Source organism: Nymphalis io, chromosome 8 (assembly GCF_905147045.1).
Source record: "Nymphalis io chromosome 8, ilAglIoxx1.1, whole genome shotgun sequence".
Classification (NCBI taxonomy): Eukaryota; Metazoa; Arthropoda; class Insecta; order Lepidoptera; family Nymphalidae; genus Nymphalis; species Nymphalis io.
The window spans coordinates 6,779,277-6,801,595 of record NC_065895.1 but is presented as its reverse complement, the minus strand read 5'-3'; the positions used below and the strand labels follow the sequence as shown (position 1 = coordinate 6,801,595).

At 31.7% G+C, this 22,319-nt stretch overlaps 3 protein-coding genes across 3 annotated transcripts in view; all 3 read right to left on the bottom strand.

Annotated features, from left to right (window-relative positions):
• LOC126770370 (uncharacterized) overlaps positions 1–22,319 on the bottom strand; it is an 86,595-nt gene that overhangs the window by 62,704 nt on the left and 1,572 nt on the right. The window lies entirely within an intron of this gene.
• On the bottom strand, positions 2,774–5,771 carry LOC126770354 (serine/threonine-protein phosphatase 2B catalytic subunit 3-like). Its single transcript, XM_050489739.1, has one exon. The coding sequence runs from the start codon at positions 5,553–5,555 to the stop codon at positions 4,068–4,070; it is 1,488 nt and encodes a 495-aa protein (XP_050345696.1). The 5' UTR covers positions 5,556–5,771; the 3' UTR covers positions 2,774–4,067.
• LOC126770366 (protein RER1) lies at positions 9,802–16,624 on the bottom strand. Its single transcript, XM_050489761.1, has 5 exons — positions 16,358–16,624; positions 15,926–16,030; positions 15,283–15,379; positions 14,011–14,234; positions 9,802–9,996 (listed from the first exon to the last, which is right to left on the bottom strand). The coding sequence occupies exons 1-5, from the start codon at positions 16,433–16,435 to the stop codon at positions 9,913–9,915; spliced, it is 588 nt and encodes a 195-aa protein (XP_050345718.1). The 5' UTR covers positions 16,436–16,624; the 3' UTR covers positions 9,802–9,912.

Here is a 22,319-nt window from a genome sequence, read left to right as displayed (position 1 = left end):
TATTAATGGCGATTATCTGCCTAATGTCAAATATATTCTAATTTTATTTTCCTAGGAAGGTATTAATATTAATGTCTATATTAAAATCCCGCAAATAGTTTTGCTTTTGCCAAATAATTAACCTTATGTGGTTTAAGTGGTTATTATATAAAGTACCTATACATATAAATTTAAGTAAAAAAGAGATAGATACTTGGAGGTAGGGTATGCTATGGGCTTGCACTTTTGTGGTATATATGTACTCACTCATCAGCTGATATTTTACCGCTAAACAGTAAATTAAGTACGGTGATGATGCGGTCCACTTGCTCGTCCGCCTGACTATAACATAAAAAAGGTAAGAAGTTTTTTCGAAAATGTAACTAATAACATAGTAGTTTTAGTGCGTAAAAATATAATAATCGACTACAACAGCAAAACTTCGAACATCACTGCTGACTAAACGCTATCAATAATTCTTATTCTAACAACAAGAGCTTAATATAACAACCCCTTATCGTCAGATCTTAACGGTTACTTTACTATTAAGAGGTTGTTTGAGCTTCCAAGTTTTCACATTTCCCTTGTCTGGAATTGAAACCGCGATCTTCACGGAGACTTACCTACAAGTGATTTGCTATCTCGACTTGAAAAAATAAATTCGACATACTACATCATAATTTAAAAAATACTATGAATAAATCATTAGTGTGTTTGTTCACCAAACACACTAATGATTTATTGATAGTATGAGAGACAATGAGCGCAAATATTATAAGTAAATACACATTAGTCTAAATGAATAAGTAATTTTACAAAACCGTGTTCTTTATATACAATAGCTGCCCATCCTGTCACAACATGCGTAAAGTGAAGGTCTTACTTTGCCCCATGATCCTATTTTAAATAATGTTATATATAAACAAATCATAAAGTATTAATTATCGAACCAAGCGATCCAGCCGCCCATAGCCCCGTAACGTGTTAATACGACTAATAATAATTCATCGTGTCACACGCCTCACGTCTTTATGAGTTTTTCCAATGTAGGTATGTATATAATCAATATGTATATAAACGGTATTTTTATATATAAAAAAATAAGTCTTTAATTAATATTAATATATATTTAATTTAATTAATATTTATTCTCATAAGGATTAATATTATGTGAAAACTAAATTGGACTAAGCAAAAGGTGTTTCTGTGGCGTGTGTGTATTGTTTTTATTTATATCTTTTGTAAACATTCAACAAGAGGCAGAAGGACCATTTTATAGTCTCACAAACATTTATATACTTACGACATATAATAAGAAATATAAAAAAAATGTCGGTATTTTTGTCAGTATTACCTATCTTAATTTCCAATAGGCAAAAGTTCACTAATTAAACATATTTAAAATAAGTATTACATTAAAAATTATCATTTTCGTAGGTTATAAGTACCTAATGATTATAATTTACCTACTATAACTTTAATAGCGTTATCTTTTTTAGAAAGAAGCTTATATATTTAAAAAGAGGAAACCAGTAATTTCATATAAAATAAAACATTAAACAACAACACTTGACACGGACTTTCTTCAGACCTCATCGAGCGGGGCGAATTTCAAGCACTGAAATTGAACGGCCTGCTGAGGTTAAGTTCTCGTGTATTTCCGTAGAAACTCGGTTCCCGCCCTCCTACATCACCTTATCGCGCCACCATTTAGAATTTTATTTCTAAAATACTGCGACGCAACATGCTGCAGCTTCAGGGCGGCCCAATAGCGGCGTAGCTACAATTCTAACACTGTATACTGTCAAAAAATAGCTATTATTGTATTGCATGTATCTATGTAATTAAATACTTGTTAATACATTTTTACTATCATTTCTCAAGTCAAAACAAATACAAATAATTAAATATCACAGTATTTTGGCAATTACTATTACAACGCTATGCCTACTGCTTTTAATTTATATTTTTCTACTTGAAACTAGTCATTTAGACGTAATAAAATAAATCTTAGTGGGTACCTACGCTGAAGATTTTAGCCATTCTCATGTCAGACACGTTAACAAATTTCCTTCGAGATCATTTTAGGGTACCTTTTAGTTTTTTAGATATACGAATCCACGCCCTTTTTATACCTTTATTAACTATTAATATAACTTCTTTAATATTATATATACATTGTAAATCAAGTAACAGAGTGTGATCTTTTTGCATAATAATTAGCATTGTTAATGAAATGTTTCTATAATTATTATTCCAACTTCATTATTGTTTCATACGTTACCTACTTGATATGTGACAAACTAAATTGTCGCTTATAGCCATGAAATAACGAAAGCGTGCCTCTTTATACCTCTTTTTAAATATTAATTTATTTTTCTACTGAGCCTATAATAGGTCTATATTAAATTATTGGACGATTCATATTAAAACAAATATTTTTAGTTTTATAATATAGATTCTTTTCGTTTTTAACTGCTTATAATTTATGACATTCTTCATTACACGAAAAAAAATTTTTTTCTGCATGTTAGGTTAAGCGAATTCCCATGAATATAATTAATTACTTTTGTTAAAATTGAGCTAATATAAACTAACGATAATTAGCTGTTACGCATCTTACATGCAAAACTAAGACATAGATGTACTTGACATATACATATTTATACAATATTTATATGTCCTTAATTTGACAATTCTAATATTGCGTAATAATAAAAATAAAAGAACTACTTATATTATGTGTGAATGCATTTACCGAGGGTTATTAAGGAGTTTTATTAAAACGAAAATATGTAGAGCTCAATGTTAATATATTTTATAAGGATAAAACAACACTTCCCATGATTAGTACAAAATAAAATTAAATATATTGTTAGTTTTTTACATAGATAAAATTTATTTAAAAGTACAGAACATATGAAGGACTACACACTGAATTGAGATAAAATACTTAGAACTGACTTTGAAAATGATTTAAGCCACTTTTAGTATTCACAGTATGAACTTATTGCATTGATTAATAATTATTTGGCAGACCAAAAGAGATTTTCCAACAGTGTGCAGGTCATTAAACCTTATTAATTATATAAGTGAAATTTGGAATAGAAGCTGTAAGAAAATCTGCGATTAGACTAGCCACTACATCTTATATACCGAAACATTATGACTAAGAAAATTTATTAATGTGATGTTCCAGCATACAAGTTTAGTTGCATGCAGGCAACAAGGGGCCAGCATACACCCAAATATAAATTAATTTTAAGTATAATTCATAGATAGTAATTTAATATATTTTGTACAATAAAATACAATTAAGTACAACTTGTAGCAAAGATATTAAAGAGAGTAATATTTATCTCAAGTGTTAAAGCTGCAATAACATGTGTGTACGCACAAGGCATATTTACACAGCACACACGTATGGCAACAACACACGATGTGCTGCACACTATAGTACATAATTAATTTTATTACTTAATAGAATATAAAGACACGCCCAAGCTGAGAACTTCACCACTTACTTTACATATTTCAATGCATGATTAGCCAATGAACATGCCTGTACTTCACTAGCAGATCGCTATTAAATAATACATTGATCGACGCTTAATATCACAGCTAATTATGCTTTGAAAATTATAGACATGTCTAATTTTCACTAATGTAGATAACAATATAGAGTATAAGTAGACAATCTGAATAAATTTACATTACAATATCATGTCTTTTCATATGAAAAATTTAAAATTACATTACCAAAAATTAAACAGTGCAGCGCATTATAAATAAATGTGCATACCTTAATATTTAATTGACTAAATAAATTTGTTGCCTGCAGATCTGATAATTATTTTAAATATCGAGAGGTAATATCTTAAGAGAAAATTTAATTTCAACTATTGAAAAAAAGTTAAATCCAAATTTTTAAATATTTAGTATCTATAATGACAATTCCCTTCAAATCCACCTAGCTATTATGAATGTGAAATATCATTCCAAAAGCTGAGTCTCCGTCACACATATTTCACTATCACTATAATCGTGGGCCAAAAAGTAAGGATCGAAGAGAAATATCAGCGAGCACTTCACGAGTGTGCATTGCTGTTTACATGAGGCTTTTTTTCCTGTGCATCTGGAGTGCGCTGCCCATCTCTGCGTGGTGGCATTCGCTCATTTATGGCATCTAAGCCTTTTGCCTCAGCAAAGGAAGTGATTTTGTGGTTGGGCGAAAATCCTTGTAGAGCATTTTTAAGAGATGTTTTTCCACCCGATAATGCACCCAGTGGAAGAGCACCAGTAGGAGTAAGCCCCTTCAGCTGCAAAACAGACTCACTTTCCTCACGAAGCACTGAGAAGACATGTGCCATTTTACCAATAGCACGGATTTTATTACGTATAACTTCCTTCCTGAGATTTGCTTCCTCCAATGCATCATCTCCTTCTGACATTAACTCATCATCAGAGCAAATGTTTAAAACATTTACTAACATCTCAGTAACTTTTTCACCCACAAAAGGCAAAGACCATGTAAACACGTCCATGAAGTTTGGCAGCCAGTAAGGATGAGGAGAACAGTTAAACTGTCGAATATTCATGACATTGTTCTCATATTTTAAGACAGCAGCCTTATTGTTGTAGACATCCAAGTAATTTGGAGCAGAAAAAATGGTAATAAGACTTGGAAACCCAGTAGTCTGGCTTTTCCGATACATTCGATAACCAGCATCTTGAGCCTCATGAGCTCGAATGATCGAAAGTAAGTTGTTTCTTTGTAGAAAGTCACAGCAAGCAGCATAGCTGTAAAAATATGAACAACCTCTCACAGAGTTGTGCGAAAAATGCTCTGCATTTTTTTCATTTCCAAAGTCTTCGAGTGGATCAGACCACAACAGGTCACACATAGCTCCAAAAGCAGGTGGTTCTTTGAATCTATCTAGCTTACGAATATCATCTAGGCTGTTAATCTCCGGAGAAAGACCCCCATGCACACATAGGAACTGCTGGTTCATAAGAGCAGCGAGAGGTAAGCAATCGAAAGCTTCCATACAAGCATCATACACTTTTTCAGAATACTTAATTTTACATTCTTGTTTGAAGGTAAAATATTCTGTCAAATGTCGGCATTCGTGATTACCGCGTAATAGAAATAATGTCTTCGGATAGCACAATTTCAACGCCCAGAGGTAGAGAACACATTCTATACTAAAATAACCTCGGTCGACATAATCACCTAAGAATAAATACTTAGTGCACGAGGGAGAACCTCCCACTTCAAACAATTTCATCAAATCGTAAAACTGGCCATGGACGTCTCCGCACACGGTCACCGGTGAATCAATCTCGATCATAGTTTTTTCAGATCGTAATAAGGTGGCACCATCTTGGATGATTCGTAAAGCTGCATTTTCCTCGATTCGACCCTCTAAGATAAAATGTTGCTTCAGTACATCTGGCAAAGGTTTTCCAGATTTTTCATCGAATACTTCAGATACCGTGAGCTTGTGGCTAGGAGGGAAAGCGACACTTTGAATCATACGCTGCGTAGTCGACACTTTATCATTGCTCCCGGACATATTTGTCACATAAAAAACACTAGGTCTAATCCATACACGCCACTATTTTCAAAATGGCAGAATAGATATAATACTAAAACAGAGTCCCGATTTCACGACAGAGAAACTACTGCGCACTGGAAAACAATGCGCAAACATCTGGCGAGTGGTCAATAAAATAAACAGGGATATCGAGCGCGTTTTATTACTTTTGAACATATCATTTAAATAGTAACACTGGCGATATCAGCAACAGTTGCCAGTAATTTTGCTCGAAAAATTAATCGTTTCAGAGTGGGGTTGCAATAAATAAAAGGAGTTGTCGAAATTATATTTTCATGCATATAATTTTATTTATTGAATATTTTTCTTACATCTTTGATGATAATTAAGACATATATGTTACTATATTTTTGTGTTAATATGCAATGAATCCATAATAGATTAATCGCATAATTAAATACTAGATCACATTTTTCCAATATAATAACTGTAAAATATTTTATTTTGCTTATTTTTTTTTATTAATACAATATCGTCACAACAGTTGCAATATAATTTAAAAAATGTATGAAAGTTACTTACGAAGCCGATAACAATAGCGCTAAAAACCTTTAAAAAAAGAGATGAAGAAGAATTCTTAAATTGCTATACGATGAAATTATTTGTAATAGTTTCAGTATAATACTAGTGGGATATGCATAACTCTGTTTAATCACACGTCACCCAAACGATAGGTATTATTTTTATCGTTAGCGGCTATTTTTAACCTTAGGGTAATAATTGCTTTGTACTATGTCGCGGTTAAATATACTCCTTGGTTTTATTTTACTTCTTTAACTGTAATTCGATACGACACACAACATTGACTATTTTCTTTGCGTTATCATTCTTTTGCCCAATATAAAGCTTACTTGTTTATAATGCATAAAAACATATTATAGTTATGTAGCATATATATGTATTAAAAATATATATTTTGAAACTATAAAGTATATATATATTTCCTATTATTAGGGCTCATTTATCATATTCATTCTAGGTTACGTAGAGTATTTAAGTTCACGGTCAATTTAATATCTATAAAGATGTTTGTTTTGTCAATTACTTTAAAAAAATATCGTAGCCACAATTAGTTCTGTTGGATAAATGAAACCTAAGTTATTGTAAGTGTAACAAACCGGAAGTAGGTCATAAGGTCACGGCTTAAAGTGATGTACGAGTTACAGGACTGACACTAAGCGATTTTACCAGTACCTAAATGAAACACTAAAATATTAAATAATTTCTAATAATTGATACTTACAACACATATTAAAAAATCAGAGGTATTTCTTTATTCCATTTATGATTTTTGTATAATAAGCTCTAGAAGTTTAATATTTATACTAACAGATTATATACGTGTTACTAGATATATACGTTATACAGGAATGTCGAATAGAAATTGAAATCATATAAGTCCACTTCATCTGGTCGCAAAATACAAAAACAATTATTTTCATGATAGTCAGATTCTTCTTATACTATTGTGTACAAAAGCTAACTTCGAGACAAAAGTGTTCGTGTTATACGGTATAAAAAAGTCTGCTTTTAAATGACCGAAATGTTTAAAAACGCTTGGCTTTTATGCTAATATTTATTATTTATTTCTTAGTGAAAACTAAAAATAAGATATATTTTTTTACATGGACTGAACAGACGTGAACCCCGACTGAAACAAACATGTAAATTATATAGTTCCTAACGAAAATGATTATTATTATGTAGGGCGCCATTCTTTGAATGAATACCTACAAAAACCTTTACCATTTTTTATTACTATCTATTTAAAAGTGCTGAGTAAAATTTTATATTGTGGCTTTCAAAATATTAATAGTAGATGTTTGTATCAGCACAAAATACATAGCTATTTAATTATATTTTATATCGACTACTACAGTAACCACTCTAACTAAAATAACGTAAAACTTGTTTGGTTTACTGGCCAAGTCCGATTTTAGACCGAACTGGTTTCTCCTAGACAAATATAATTTATGCTAGGACAATGGTATGGTCTAAAAAAGCCTTAATTACCTAGTAACGTTGAGTTGCTAGTATGTCAAAATCTACCTATTGCAGAAATTGTCAGAAGATCTAATATTCTAATACTAAGTTGAATTCAACTTAAATAATTTAGTTCTAACTATATTTTTTTTAGGTTTTTCATTGTTCAAACGTTCTTTGCATACGGGGACGTACATATGTATCTATTCTCTTAACTGATTCGTTGCCGCCTTGTTATTTTTAAAACTTTCAAGCAGGCCCTAACAATTATCAGATGCCGCGCCAGTCGCTTCATCGGCCCTTCTAGTTTATGACGCTCTTGTTGCGTTATTGGTTTCTGATAATGTGGCGATAAACGGCAAAAATTTCGTCAACTTATTTAGACAAATGATTGCGGCAACTGCATGACCCGACTGGAACTGGTACTGGAAAGTCTCAACAATGAGGTCAGTATCGACTATATAAAATTCCAACATTTATTGACTGATGGAGAATGCACAATATAAACATGAAATTCCTAGGTAAACACTACTTATGGTTTTTGAAAACAATTTTCTTTACAATATAAAATGTATAAAAATTAAGATTACGAAATACGGACAATGCTGGTTAGTTTTGATATAGTAAACACCTTTTTTAACACCGGAAAAAAGCGTTACGTGTTTCCTCCACGGCAACAGTGTGGGGGGAGGGGTATGTGAGGCTCGTCCGTGTCCAAGGCGCGGAGTGCGCCCCCAACATCGGAATACCCACCAAAAAACCAGCGGTACCCTTTCCGTCTTAACGTGGAGCGCCACGGGATCGCTTTCGCATGCTACCGTGACGATATAGTAAACACCTTACTCAACCATTTTAGAAATTTTACGACGATTCAAGTGAACTTGGAGATATAGGCGCCTTGTTTCCTCGCCGCAACCAAATGAAAAAGACAAAGCCGGTTACTCTAATATCTAACAATTAAAACATCTATATCCTGAGATGTATTCGATGAATATCTCATCGGATACACAGCTAACACAAAAAAAATACATCGACACGCAGGCGTTGTATAAATGTGGTGTGACGATTACGTATTATTTTTTATTTTCAATTAATTACAAAAAGAAGAACACTAGTTAAATATGCTATAATATGACGTACAGTAATTTAAATAAGCTCAAAATAAAAGGTGAATTTTGTCATCAATTACTTCATAGAATACAAAATTGTTATTTCCAAAATTATTATTACTGTTAACATTCATTATTCAGTGGTTGGTCAATATTCTCTAAAAACTATTCCCATTGCATTGATTTTATTGTTTGTTACTAATCTCTAATTTCAACATCAAATAAAATTTCAATTAAGTCTAAATAACAGAATATTGAATTAAATTAACTTTCATTACTCAGTAGTGGAACAATATATCTTAAAAAAAATAATCTTAATTCCTTTCTATTATTTTGGTCTATTACTATTTTAAACATCAAATAATAAACAATTTAATTTCCATTTTATCTAAAGACAGCAATATTATCATAGGTAAGGTTTTTTTTTTTAAAAATAGTATCAATAATTCTAGTAGACTAAAAATATAATTTTAAATTTAAACTATTAATTAATGTTTTAAAGAAACATTTTGTCGATATTATAAAAAAACAATATCTTTAAGAGATATAAAATTAAAAAGTTTCTATAACATTTTTATCATTTTAAAATTTAAATATTACGAAAAAAAAAAACATTTCAATTGTTTTAAGGGTTTCGTCCCGAAATATAGTATTAATAACGCCGATAATTAAAGTTTCTAGTTGTAAATACCTATTCATAATAATTATAGTTTTATTGGTAAATCTTTGGTCTAATTATAAATAACAATCACTTGAATATAAATTTTGAATCTATACAAATTGTATGTTTATGTGGATTTTAATTGTATTTATAGGATAAGACAGAGAAAAAGTAAACATTGATATTTTCTTACTTGTAGTGATTATAAACATTTACAACATGTAAAGGGCATTAATAAAATATAAATCTGCTAAAGATATTTATTTAACTTAATTATAATTATCTATAAATATTAATTAAATAAATTCTACTTTTGCTCGAGCTTATCCATTTATTTAAATATACACAATAATTTATTTATCGATTCATAATATTTAATACTAGGTACATAATTAGGCAAATGACCAACAGAAAATCTTATATTTATTAATACAATAAATCAAAAATGAAAAACATTACAATAAAAACTGTATTTCTAAAAACAATTGCATACAACAGTTTTTTAATTCATTTTATTTCTCACACTGTTTTAGGTATTGTATAAGTAGGTTAACAGACGCCGTCAGTTTACAGATACTGTTGAGTCCACAGTCCTGTATTTAGGTTTGCTGTGGGTGAATGGTAAGTATCGATACTTAATCATATGCTGAAAGAAAAGAAAAAAATAGATCAATTTCAATTATATGACAAACTGATTATAGCCTATTGCAATCGCAGGAGTAGAGATAATAAAACCTTAGCGTTATATATTCCATACGTGTTGCTTATATTTCTGTTATTTTTTGCACTAAAAAGAGTTCTTGAATAATATATATATATATTTATTTAAAGTAAAACACCATCTCTTTTAACAACTTTTATACACTTTAATTTTATTTTCAAAGTTCCAATAATAACTACTCTGACATACAAAACAAAACATTATTAAAGAATCCATAATGAATACCATAGATTATTCAAGATCTCCGACCAATTATATCATGTCAATTCAGTGTTAAAAGTTGTTTATTTGACTATTCCTCCTTTGATTGGAATAGGCTATAGACTACAGTCATAAAGATAAATAATAATAATTTGCAATAACGAGTATGAGAAAAATTTAATTAATTTCTAGTTTGCTTGTATGGGTTTACATAATTTTGATAATTTTATTTAGTAGTTAAAGTTCATATAAATTCAAAAGAAAAGACAGAGGACTCCGTTTAAAAATGAGAATAACATGAAGTGGATTTGCCATAAATGACTGGTGGACAAAATTTCTATATGATTTATTGAAATATATATTAAAATACTCGCTAACTCTCTAGCCCATTAGTCATACAAAGACATTCGACGGCCGTTTCTTAAGTTCATTAATCGCAACCAAAAAACAACGCTTGATGTTAAAGAATGTTTAAAAATTAAAACTTGAGAAAAACAAATGCGCTCTGAAAAGTATGAAACAAGAGAAGATTACTATCCGAAATTTTTATTTACCAAGAGAAGAGCAGAGAAGAGAAGAGGTAAGAAGTTATTATCATGTATATCATACAAGCCTGCGGTACTTAACCTGCGGCCGGGCTTTTGTGGTTGGCACACATGTTACTTCATTTTGAACTATTTCAAATTTCAAAGGTTTTTATTAACACCTATATAATTTGAATTAAGCAACTGCTTGTGGCCACGGACACTGTATAAATCCATTCGTAGTTGTTAAATTAAATTTGTAATTATCCCGAATCCCGTTATAAGAAATCATTACCTAAATATTTTTTGCTTGCGGCCCACGACACCATGACTAACACGTGTTTGTGGCTAATAAAGAAAAGGTTGAGTATCGCTGATGTAAGCTAACAAGGCTATGTGTTAACTTGATATATATAAATTATCTATTAGATCCTAAGTAATTGCATAGTTGTTGAAGTTATATAAACAAAAATATATAAAGAAAACAAAACATGTCTGTTTGTTCCGAGTCTGGGTGTAATTATCTATATAAGTATGTATTAACAAAAGAAAAGTAGTATATCAGTTGTCTGGTTTCCATAGCACAAGCTTTGTACAAGCTTAATTTCGGATCAGATGGCCGTGTGCAAAATGTCCCAGGGTATTATTATTATATTATTATAAAGTTCCGTTATATAAGGTATATAGCGTAAACGAACACCTGGGTTGTGATTTTGTAATTTATACTCGATTATCGTGTTAATAAAAAAAATCATCCTTCGATATTCGTGTAAAAATATAAATTATAAGATTCGAAACCGCAACATACTAGATCAGGAGTCATGGTTCCATCTAAGTTTCAGTGCTTATTCCAATCGTAGTGTTGATCCTCCCGAATTGTGTGAAATATGCAAAATGCCTTGTGTAATGTGTTCTATCAATGATTTTAAACTATTATTCTAAACTACTTCCTATCAAGTTTAAATTACGAATAATGAAGTGAGGCCAATAATAATAGCTTACAATCGCAATAAATGTTTGGAAATGGCTGAGGTCAGTGTCCATGGCCATTTAAGTATAAGATCCTCTGAAAATCTTTGCGTTGAGTAAACAGATTTAATTATTGTATATGAAAAAAAGTATTTATTTTGCTACGCGTTCTGACTTAATTCTGATCTAACTTCTTCACTAAAAATGCTATCAACAATTAATTCAAAAAGTTTTATCTAACAGCGTTTAGAAACCCACACGTATTAGTTTGGAAGAAATCGGTGCCTAAAGGCCGAAAACTTTTTATTTTAATGATTTGGATCGTAGTATTAATCGTAAAATTTATGCGTATCAAAATTCCTCACTAATTTGCTATTTTTTCAAAACGCACATTATACAAAACAGTATTTTCTTATTTGTTTTTACGTTTTTTTTTTGTAATCAACTTGAATAAGCTACCTAATAAACATCTTAACACTTAATTTACCATTAATATGATATGTTTTTATCCTTAATTTCAAGGGATAGAGTGTTTTTGCACCCCGTGGTACCAAATGTTAAAATACATCACTGAATATGTACATTACCGGCCCAAAGTTTGAGATCACTTTCACTAAAGTAGTAAAACGAAATAAAACTTAAATATTTAAAATTTACAAATAAAGCGGTAAAATTATTGAATAAAGTAGTCATTTATAAATATATAGACATCCAAATATATAGAATATATAGACATCAAATCTTATCCTCAATGTTGAAAATGGCATACTTATTCTAAATTAGATAACTTTTTTCTTTAGTCGAGCATACGATACGAGCATTAATTATCTCCATTATTTTATTTTATATTGTTTTTATATTTCCATTGAATTACTGATCTAGTTTTCCTGTAAGGTTTTAATGTCGTCTTGCGAGGAAGGAAAACGATCATGTATATTTCTGCCAAGCTTTTTATAGTATCCCGTGTAATTTTGAACCGTGCTTCGGGTCATTATGCTATTATAAAATAATCTAATAGCAATTTAACATAACCGGGTAGGAAGGAATGGATTGTTGATGTAAAACCTGCTCGAGAAGCATCCCTGGATCACAATTGAACCATAACCATGTGTAATTCACTCACCGCACAATCCGGCCTCACCTTTTCTTAAATTCTACCTCTTACAAAAATTCTTCTTTTTGAACCAAATATTTAGAACTCAGATTTATCAGTCCAAATAACTTTTTAAAGTTTACTTCAATCTAGTCTCAATGGATAAGGACCCACTGCATCCGCTTTTTTTGTTTTATGGTTTTGGTAGGGGCTTTCCTAACGGCAATACGACTAAATGAACTCGACTGTGGTCAAAGGCTCAGGTTCATTTTGATTTTCAGCGTACTTTTCCGGTGCTTTTATCCGTCTATTTTGATTGCTAGTCATAACGATGAAATTATCATCGCTGAATTTTAGCCTTCCAGGGCAAGGGCGAACCTGATAACTGCCAGTTTCCTTGTGTCGAGTTATTGTATTGTCGAAAGCTTGTGTTTATACACAAGCCTTCAACAACTTAAGATAAATTGAGGTTGCACGTTCTGATTTGCCTTCGCAAAAAAAAGCAGGTAAATTCGTTCTGCATAGTTGATGCAGAACGAATTTCCCTGCTAATTTCGCGCACTTTGTTTGTAATATCTTTCCTGTATAAACCACGAGGTCAGACTAAGATAGAGAAAGATTAACTCTATGTGAGTGTTCATAGACAGTAAACATATTTTGGGAAGCTAAAATTTCTGAATTTTGGTCGACGCGAAATTACTAATGAGCGGGTCATAAAAATATTACAGTATCTACCACCTAATCCTTGCGCGGCACTCGTTGACTTGTTGAAACAATACATGTTTATAATATGACAACTTCAATATAAATTAATGTATTAAAAAATTTTGAAATTTGTTACAACAATATATTATGCAGGTGTAAGAATTTTCCCATTATTTTGTGTACTTTTATGATATTTTGTTGATAATAAAGTTTTTACAAGTGGTCTCAAACTTTTGGCTGGTATTTTATATTGATTGTTGTTTCTCAATATATTCTCTAATGTGCATATATTTATGTATATTTGTTCATTATTCCATAGTGATACTCATAGATTGATTGATATTTAAAGAATATATATCATTTACTTGACTTAATAGTATCTATTTACTTTATTTAATTTTAAAATATCTACACTCTATATGTAAAATTAATTAAAAACGTACTCACCTTTATTTGTCTCTTCATCGTTATACAGAATAATGTAATAAAGTACATGACTAATATAGGCCAGAATACTGGAATATTGAATGCATCTATAAATGTGCAGAGAAACCCTATAATTGTGCTCTTCGTAACAGATAGCCAAAATTTAAATTCAGGTAGCCTTCGAATGAATGGTCGAAACTCTTCTGTAGATCTCGTTGGGAGTGCAGGTCCATTTTCATCATCACCTGGAAAATTATGTTTATAAATAATTAGTATCTAAAGATAATTATTCGACTAAATAAAAAATAATCTTATTTATTTTAAATAATAGTTTTGATACGATCTGGTGTGAGGGAATCGAAATAAATATCTCATAAATGAGCCAAGGTCCACCGAATGCGATCTGAACGCTGCCGGTAAAGAGTAGCTCGCGAGGTTGTGCTTGTGACTCTCCCCTCCCCTTTAGAGATTTCTACACGGGAGCGGCCGCGGATGTTTCATGTCAAATAAATCTTGTAGCCCCTCCTTTCTGTGCCAAGGACTATGAGAACCGAGGTTTGGTAAGTAAAAATTCCACATAGCCTATGTGGAATTTATGGGAGGCAGGTGCCTTTTGAAAGTTTTTTCATTATAATATAATTAAATGTTGTCCAATTATTTACTAATTTTATATTTATGTAACAATGTTATAGTTGGATGTAGGAGTTCACAAAGACTTACTGAGTTTGTTTTATTTCAATATTATTACAAAATTAGTTGTAGTAATTATTAATAAACAAATAAATGTAAGGTTTAAATAAATTACAGATATTAAAAAACAGATAAAAAAATTAAAAACAGATAAAATACTGACATTCATAAATATGATATTTTTTCCTAACTGCTCAAACTAAAAATAAATAATTAGTGTGGGTGGAAGATAAAAATGGAATATTTTATCTGAATATAAACTAATTTATTATCTGTTTTTGATAACTCAATTAATCTTTCTTTGTAATTTTATACTAAATATTTGAATAAATAAAACTAATGAATAAATGAAAATGATATATATAATTATGTAAACTTCTGACATAAATAACTTTGAAGACATTGTTAATAATTGTCTTTAATAATCTACATATTTTTTTACAGATCTACATTTTTTTTACAGATTTTTCACATTTGAACTTTGTATGAAATAAAAATAAATATTATATTAACTTTAAGGTTATCAAAACTAAGTAATTTGTAATTTCAATTATATTTATATCAATAAATAAATTAAGTTTTTAATAAAAATATAAAACTTACCATCAAAATCCATAGCAGGATCAATTTTTGGTGTTAGGAATGCAATAAAAAGATTTAAATGATATATACCTAAGGCATATGTTACTATATACCAGCCCTGTAAATAGAAATACATCATTGTTAAAACTTTTATGCAAAAGGTTCAGATTTTACTTATATCCCTATATAGAGTAGATTTAAATTGTGGTTGGAACATACGAACTTTATGTGGTTCGCACAAAGCTCTCATAAGGGTAATAACCATTTTACCACACTTATATTCGAAAACTAAATGTTGATACTTTGGTTTCCATGGTTGTCGGAGCATTGGTATTCAGAATATTGCTTGTAGTTCCAACTAGACTACAGGTGACCTTCAAATATTTAAAATTAAAAAAAAATACTTTGTTTAGAAACAGTAAAACTATGTGAAATGGTAAAGTGCATAATCATTTTAAACATATTTTAGAGATAAATATCATATCATTTCATCTTTATAACATGAAGAATAGTTTCAAATGATTTTTAAAAAAATATGAATAGATTCAAGTGAATATTTTCATATTAATATTGCTAAATATTGTTTTAGTTCATCACTGTACTTGCTTGTCCCCATACCTGTTCTATAAATATATATTATTAATTATCTAGCAAAATAACTTACTTGTTTTAAACATATTCTGAGAACAAATATTGCTAAGAGTAATATAGAAGCAACCCATCTGCTTTTAGTGTGTGGTGTCCATTTGTCTAGGAGACCTTGATATATCTGCAAAAATATGGTAGTTTTTTTTTGGTGATTTCATTACAGTTTTCATACATATTTTAACATAAACAATAGCCACTTGTCTAGTTTAATTAACTTATTCCTTATGAAAAATAATAATTGTTAAATATATAAGAAAATATATTCAGATATTTTATATACACTCAATATATGTTAATTGTAAAATAATCTAATTTATATATTTGTTTAATAAGATCATTAGATCAATTGATATAATTTTTTTTTAGAATACAGATGCATTATTAATGTTTAAATTATAAATGTATATAAATATTCTTTCGTGGGATAAAATATATTTATATGTATTACTTGGGAAATTCTGGTCCATCCTTGAGATATGATACCTCTTCTACTCGGTTCAGAGGCTATATCATTTCCGTCCATCATTTTTGTACGTAATTCAAAACTGTATAATTGTGTACATGAAGCACCACAGATAAACAGGAAATATATTGTTATAATTAACTATATTCGCACGATTTTACGTAGGTAAGTACTTATTTTATTTTAATCTAATTCAGAAATCACACTAATATTCTTCGTTTTTAACGATCTTGTCATCATCATCAGACGTCTACAAATAGTATTGCCAGAACACAAAGTGTTACGTGTAAATCGTAATGTTCATTCGCTAAGTTTCCACTAGATAAGAAAAATAAAAATAAAATGAAAGTTATTATTAATATTTTTTTAATAATTTAATAAACAAACAAAAAATTAATGGTACGGTCAGTAATATAAATTAAACGATTTCTTTATTATAAAATTCAAATGATAAAGTAGTGTTCGTTTGTTATTTTCTGAATCGCATAACATTATAGTTAGATTCAATCAATAAGTTTTTTAAAATGTTTCTCAATGATATTAAAATTATATCACTCAGTAATTCAGCATTTAATAAATATCAATTAATAATTTACAATATGATTAAAGTTCCACAACTGACACCCGAAGTTTGTATTTTTTATAGACTTTAAGAATTATGATGCAGGGGTCAAATATTATACAAATAAAAATAGAGGGATTTGTGAACTTGTAGTCTTCTTATAATTGATCTATAAAAATAGCTTGTTCTATTTCTACATTGTCAAAATTCATAATGAAAATACATGGGAAAGTATTTAGGTTTTCATTAGAAATTCGCATCTCGAATTTCAGGTTGATAAGTTTTATATTTAATAGGGGTTGGTTGCCCCTTTCAAGCGACTCTCGGAGTCGACCCGTGGAGATAAAGTTACATGCAACGGAATGTTATTTTGCGTTTACATATGCATTTTTAATGTTCTAGAACACGATTTTATTGTTTTATAATTTTTTTTGTTTTAATTCTATTAAGTTAAATCCAAAACTCAATTAGGAAGATGTAAATTAAAAAATATGTTATTTTTTTGTACTAAAATAATCTTTAAATGATTATAATAACACTTTATGATTGATTTCACAATTATGATTAAATCATGTAAACTTTTTTTTCATAAGCAAATAAATTTGGGCGCTCTCGTATAATTTCTGCTCCGTCCGAGTTTTGACTGTGACGTCACTTCGCTCATTCGTTATCGTGGGCGACTCTTGCGATACGCGCGTTGATAATTTCGTATTTATTTTATCCCTCTTTGTGATTTGACGCCCCAAATACGTTTCACTTATAATAATATTGGAACGATTTTTATTATATATTATTTTATGCTAAAATAAGAGCATTATTGATTATTTTAATCTTTTGTTAATGCAGATTGATCATAACTGAGATCGGCAATAAGTTCATATTCTTTATGTAGAGACACTTCCGCTTTCGATAGAAGATAAATTCGATATAGTATATAATATACATTTCCTATATTTTTATATTTTACATATTTTTTACGAGGTTGACTGCCTCGTTGGTCTAGTGGCTTGATATAAGGCCGCAGACCCGGAGGTCCTGGATTTAATTCTCAGGTCGGGCCAATAAAAAGTCATTGGGTTTTTCTGTCAGAAAATTCTCAGTAGCAGCCCGGAGTCTGGAAGTTGGAAATGTGTACACTTCCGTGCCTCGGAAAGCACGTAAAGCCGTTGGTCCTGCGCATGAACTCTTTACGGTCGTGTCGGATTGCCGTGGCCGAAATCGGTATGGAGGACATTATTATTTTACATACACAATTTGGGGCGCGATAGTTACGATACAGAGTCACGGCATATTAACGTAAATTTGCTTGTGATTAATGTGCAAATAATATTAACAATCTCGAATGTGAAGGATGCAAACATACTACGGCATTGGTCACATAGCGATGTGAGGAGACTCCTCACTTGTAATGAAATAAACTGTTACTGGAAGAAACTTTTTTTACGTAAAAGGGGGGCAAACAAGCAGGAGGCTCACCTAATGGAAAGTTATTATTACTGTCCAAGGACACCTGCAAAACCGAAGTAGCAACTTGCAGGTGCGTTGCCGGTCTTTAAGCAATAAGTAGGCTTCTTGAAGGTTTCTATGTCATAACGTTTCAAAAGAGTCGCCGGTAAATATGGTTCCGCAGAATAGCTATGCGAGGCAGGAAATGCTTTAAAAATTGCGTTGTAGTAGTGGATTTCCAGACTTTGAGATGGTAGGGATGGAATTTAGAATTTAGACGCGACGTCCGGTGGTGAAATCAGCGCCTGGGATTAATCTAGGCAGTGCTTCAGAGTATAAAAGATGCGATAGAAGATGCAAAGTGCCATCTCTCCCGCCCATAGATGAAGCAGTACTTCATGTGGTGCTGAATTTTCGCCTTTAGAATTTTAGGTGAGGAGCTGACGTGAAGTGTCTTACTTTGGTGAGGAAACAAAGCTTCTAGAGGCTAATTTGGCATCAACTTCCAATAGACTGCGGAACCTAACGTCCCGATACTGGATTTGGCAGCGAGGTAGTATTCTCAAAATGGGGGCATATGACAAAATGTGACATTGTAGAAGTCATAGCACAAATTTGTGACGTATTTTGAGTTGTAACAAATTTGGTTGGCCCCAATCTCAGACTTTGGTTAATAAGCACTTGTGATTTCAGACACAAGTTTAAACTTATCACGTGTTCTCGACGAATATTAGTACGGCCAGTGTATAATCGTCTACAGTGCTGTCGTCTGCCAACATTGAATATTGCTAATTTGCACATGTCATTAATATGCAGAATAAGCAGAGTAGGTGATAACGCAAAGCCTTGTGGAACACCAGAACTGACGAATTTTAAGTAACAGCATGCACTTAAAATTCAGCACCGTCGACAATGACCTTAATGGTCTGAACAGCAGCACCGTCAACAATGACCTTGATGGTCCGATCTGGCAAAATTAGTGATCCATTGCATTATTTCCTGGGAAGCCCAATCAAAGGCTTTTTCTATGTCCAGACTTACTGCTAATTTTGTTGTAGTTTGTTGTAGTAATTGAGTCTAAGAGGCCACCTCTTGGGAATCCAAGAGGTGGCCTCTTTTGCTTCAGACCATCGATCAGGTAAACTAGAAGATCACCGGTGGTAGCTTTATATTTAATTCAATACTGTAACACGGTGATTCAAAAGTGCCCTTATAAGCCTATTTGAATAAATAATTATTTGATTTCATTTGTATCATACGTACTATATTAGACTACATATTCGATTTTTAAAGAAACATAATATGGTAAAAATCAATTTCAATGGGTCACAGTCATTAAGGATACTCTTACGACAACACTATCGGTATTAAACGTATCGAGGCCGTATTACCAACATTCTGAATTATGTTTATATTAGGTCCTTACATATTAAAATTGGCGTTTTGTACGGCAGGAATATAAAGTCAATTTTTTTTTGTAAAATATATTTAATTAGTCAAAGTATGCACCGTTGTTATCTATGCACTTTTGCCATCTCATAGGTAGTTCATTAATCCCTTTACTAAAAAAACCATGGGGGATAGAATCAATAAACTCTTTGAAGGCGGTTTGGACTGCCACTTCGGAGTTGAATTTTTTTCCTTGTAAGAAGTTGTCCAAATTCCGGAAAAAATGGTAATCTGTTGGAGCAAGGTCCGAGGCGTACGGTGGATGTCGCAGACATTCCAATTGTAGCTCATCTAACTTAGTGGTTGTTTGTTGTGCAGTGTGTGGTCTTGCGTTGTCATGAAGCAGCAGTGGCCTAGAGCGATTGACCAATCTCAGTTGTTTAGCAGCTAGTTCTTTCTTCATGGTTTGCAGTTGCTGACAATATATATCTGCCGTAATCGTTTGGCCAGATTTTAGAAAACTGTAGTGAACGACACCGTCGCTACCGTCCACCAAACACTCATAAGTAAATTTTTCTGAGTCAATTTTCGTTTAGGGCATGATTTGGCTGGGTCTCCAGGGTTCAACCATTGCGACGAGCACTTCCAATTATCGTACAGTATACACTTTTCATCCCAAGTAATGATTCTATTTAAAATCCCTTCATTAATTGTGTCGGTTGAGCTAAGTAACACAGCAGTCGACGCGTGTTTGCAAGTTCGATTCACTCAATTCCCCATATAGAGAGATACCCATCGTTGAAGTTTTTTTACTTTCCCGATTTGGTTCAAGTGGATTTATACAGTTTTATCACTTATCCCGAAGCCTGCAGCTATCTCTGAAGTGCTTTGTGATGGATCCACTTCCACAATAGGCTTTAATTCTTCATTTTCCACTTTGATCTCCGGCCGTCCACGGAGTTGGTTCTGAAGGTCGAAATTTTCAGAACTAAAACGTTGAAATCAAAAACGTACCATGCTTTCTTTTGCGACACCAGCGCCGTACACATCATTAATCCTTCGAGCTGTTTCGGCAGCACTGGTGCCACGGTAGAACTCATACTCGTAAATATACCGATATTTCATGTTTTCCATTGTGCAGTAATAAGTGATGCCAAAGAAAAAAAATATGAGGAAAAAACAAATGAATGACTGTTTTCAAAAGTCAAATGTACCAGCTAAATGAATTTATATATTTGAATTTGGAATTCTTAACCAAAGAGGAGATATTTCAGATTAAAGTGGTCAGTACGACAAAACGCTAATTTCATATGTAAGGACCTAATATTAAACGAATACCTATAACTAGCTTCTAAAAATTAGTTGTTGGTCCTCAAACTAAAAACTTATAAATACGACAAATTTTACTACTAAGGTACTTAAATTAAAATGCTCATCACGAAAATATCTACTTGTTTTTGTTGATAATTTTATTTTAATTATTATTTTCCATATATATAAGATAAAGACGGAAAGGGTACCGCTGGTTTTTTACTGGGTATTCCGATGTTCGGGGCTCACTCGGCGCCTTGGACACCGGCGAGCCTGTGGGGCTGTGGGACTGTTCCCGTGGAGGAAACGCGTAATGCGTTTTTCTAGCGATAAACCCTATTGCAATCGGAGTAGGAGTAAAGGTAATCAAACTGTAGATTTACAAATTACCTGCAATTTGCTAATTGTTCTGCTGTATTATGTTGTGCAATTAGTTCTTGATTAATTTATCTTAATTAATAATACAACTCTATTCCACTTAACTAGTTATAACCACATTAATTTAACTTTCAAATTTCCGACTACAATTCCGCGGACATTGAAAACGCCATTTTTTCGCGAATCCATAGAATATCATAGATTATTCAAGATCTCGACCAATGGTATCGCGTCAATTCGGTGTCAAAATTGTTTATTTGGGTTTGCTCCTCTTGTGATTGGAAAAGGCTTTAGGTCGACGATGAGCGAAGCGAGGAAGATCACATACTTTTGACCACAACGCCAGTGCCAGAACCAAATCGGTCCCACTAGTCTTTCTATTTGGGGTGTCATCTGAAAGGGGTAACCAACCCCTGTAAAAAATCCTTATCAAGCCCAAATTCGAGACGTGAATTTCAAATGCATACCAAGTAATTTTGTCTGTCCGTTACGTTGGGTAAGCCACTGTATCGATTTTCAATGAAATTATGTGTGAAGCAAGCTTGAACCCCAAGAAAAGAGAGACTTTTTCTAATACCTTACACATGCGCCCTATAACCTCAACCGATTTTTACTTTCACTAGTTTTCGCCCGCGTGGTATTGTTATATATTACAGATATTAAATATAAAAAAGTAACCTATGTCCTTCCTTGGGACTCTAGCTTGCTTCATACAAAATTTTAGCTTAGCCTTGAAAGCGTAGCAGCCGGAATTACTTTCACATTTATATTTGTATAGATAATATCGAGATGGATGGCCCTCTACTCCCGCTAGATATCATTGCAATCTAAGGAAGTCATTCTTAGATTGTAACATAAGCA

Coding starts and splice junctions, on each gene's coding strand:
- LOC126770354 (XM_050489739.1), bottom strand. CDS start 5,555: ATGTCCGGGAGCAATGATAAAGTGTCGACTACGCAGCGTATGATTCAA.
- LOC126770366 (XM_050489761.1), bottom strand. CDS start 16,435: ATGATGGACGGAAATGATATAGCCTCTGAACCGAGTAGAAGAGGTATC. Junction 14,235..15,282: donor TCCTGCTATGGATTTTGATG/GTAAGTTTTATA, acceptor ATAATTTTCCAG/GTGATGATGAAAATGGACCT. Junction 9,997..14,010: donor CGATGAAGAGACAAATAAAG/GTGAGTACGTTT, acceptor CTTTTCTTTCAG/CATATGATTAAGTATCGATA.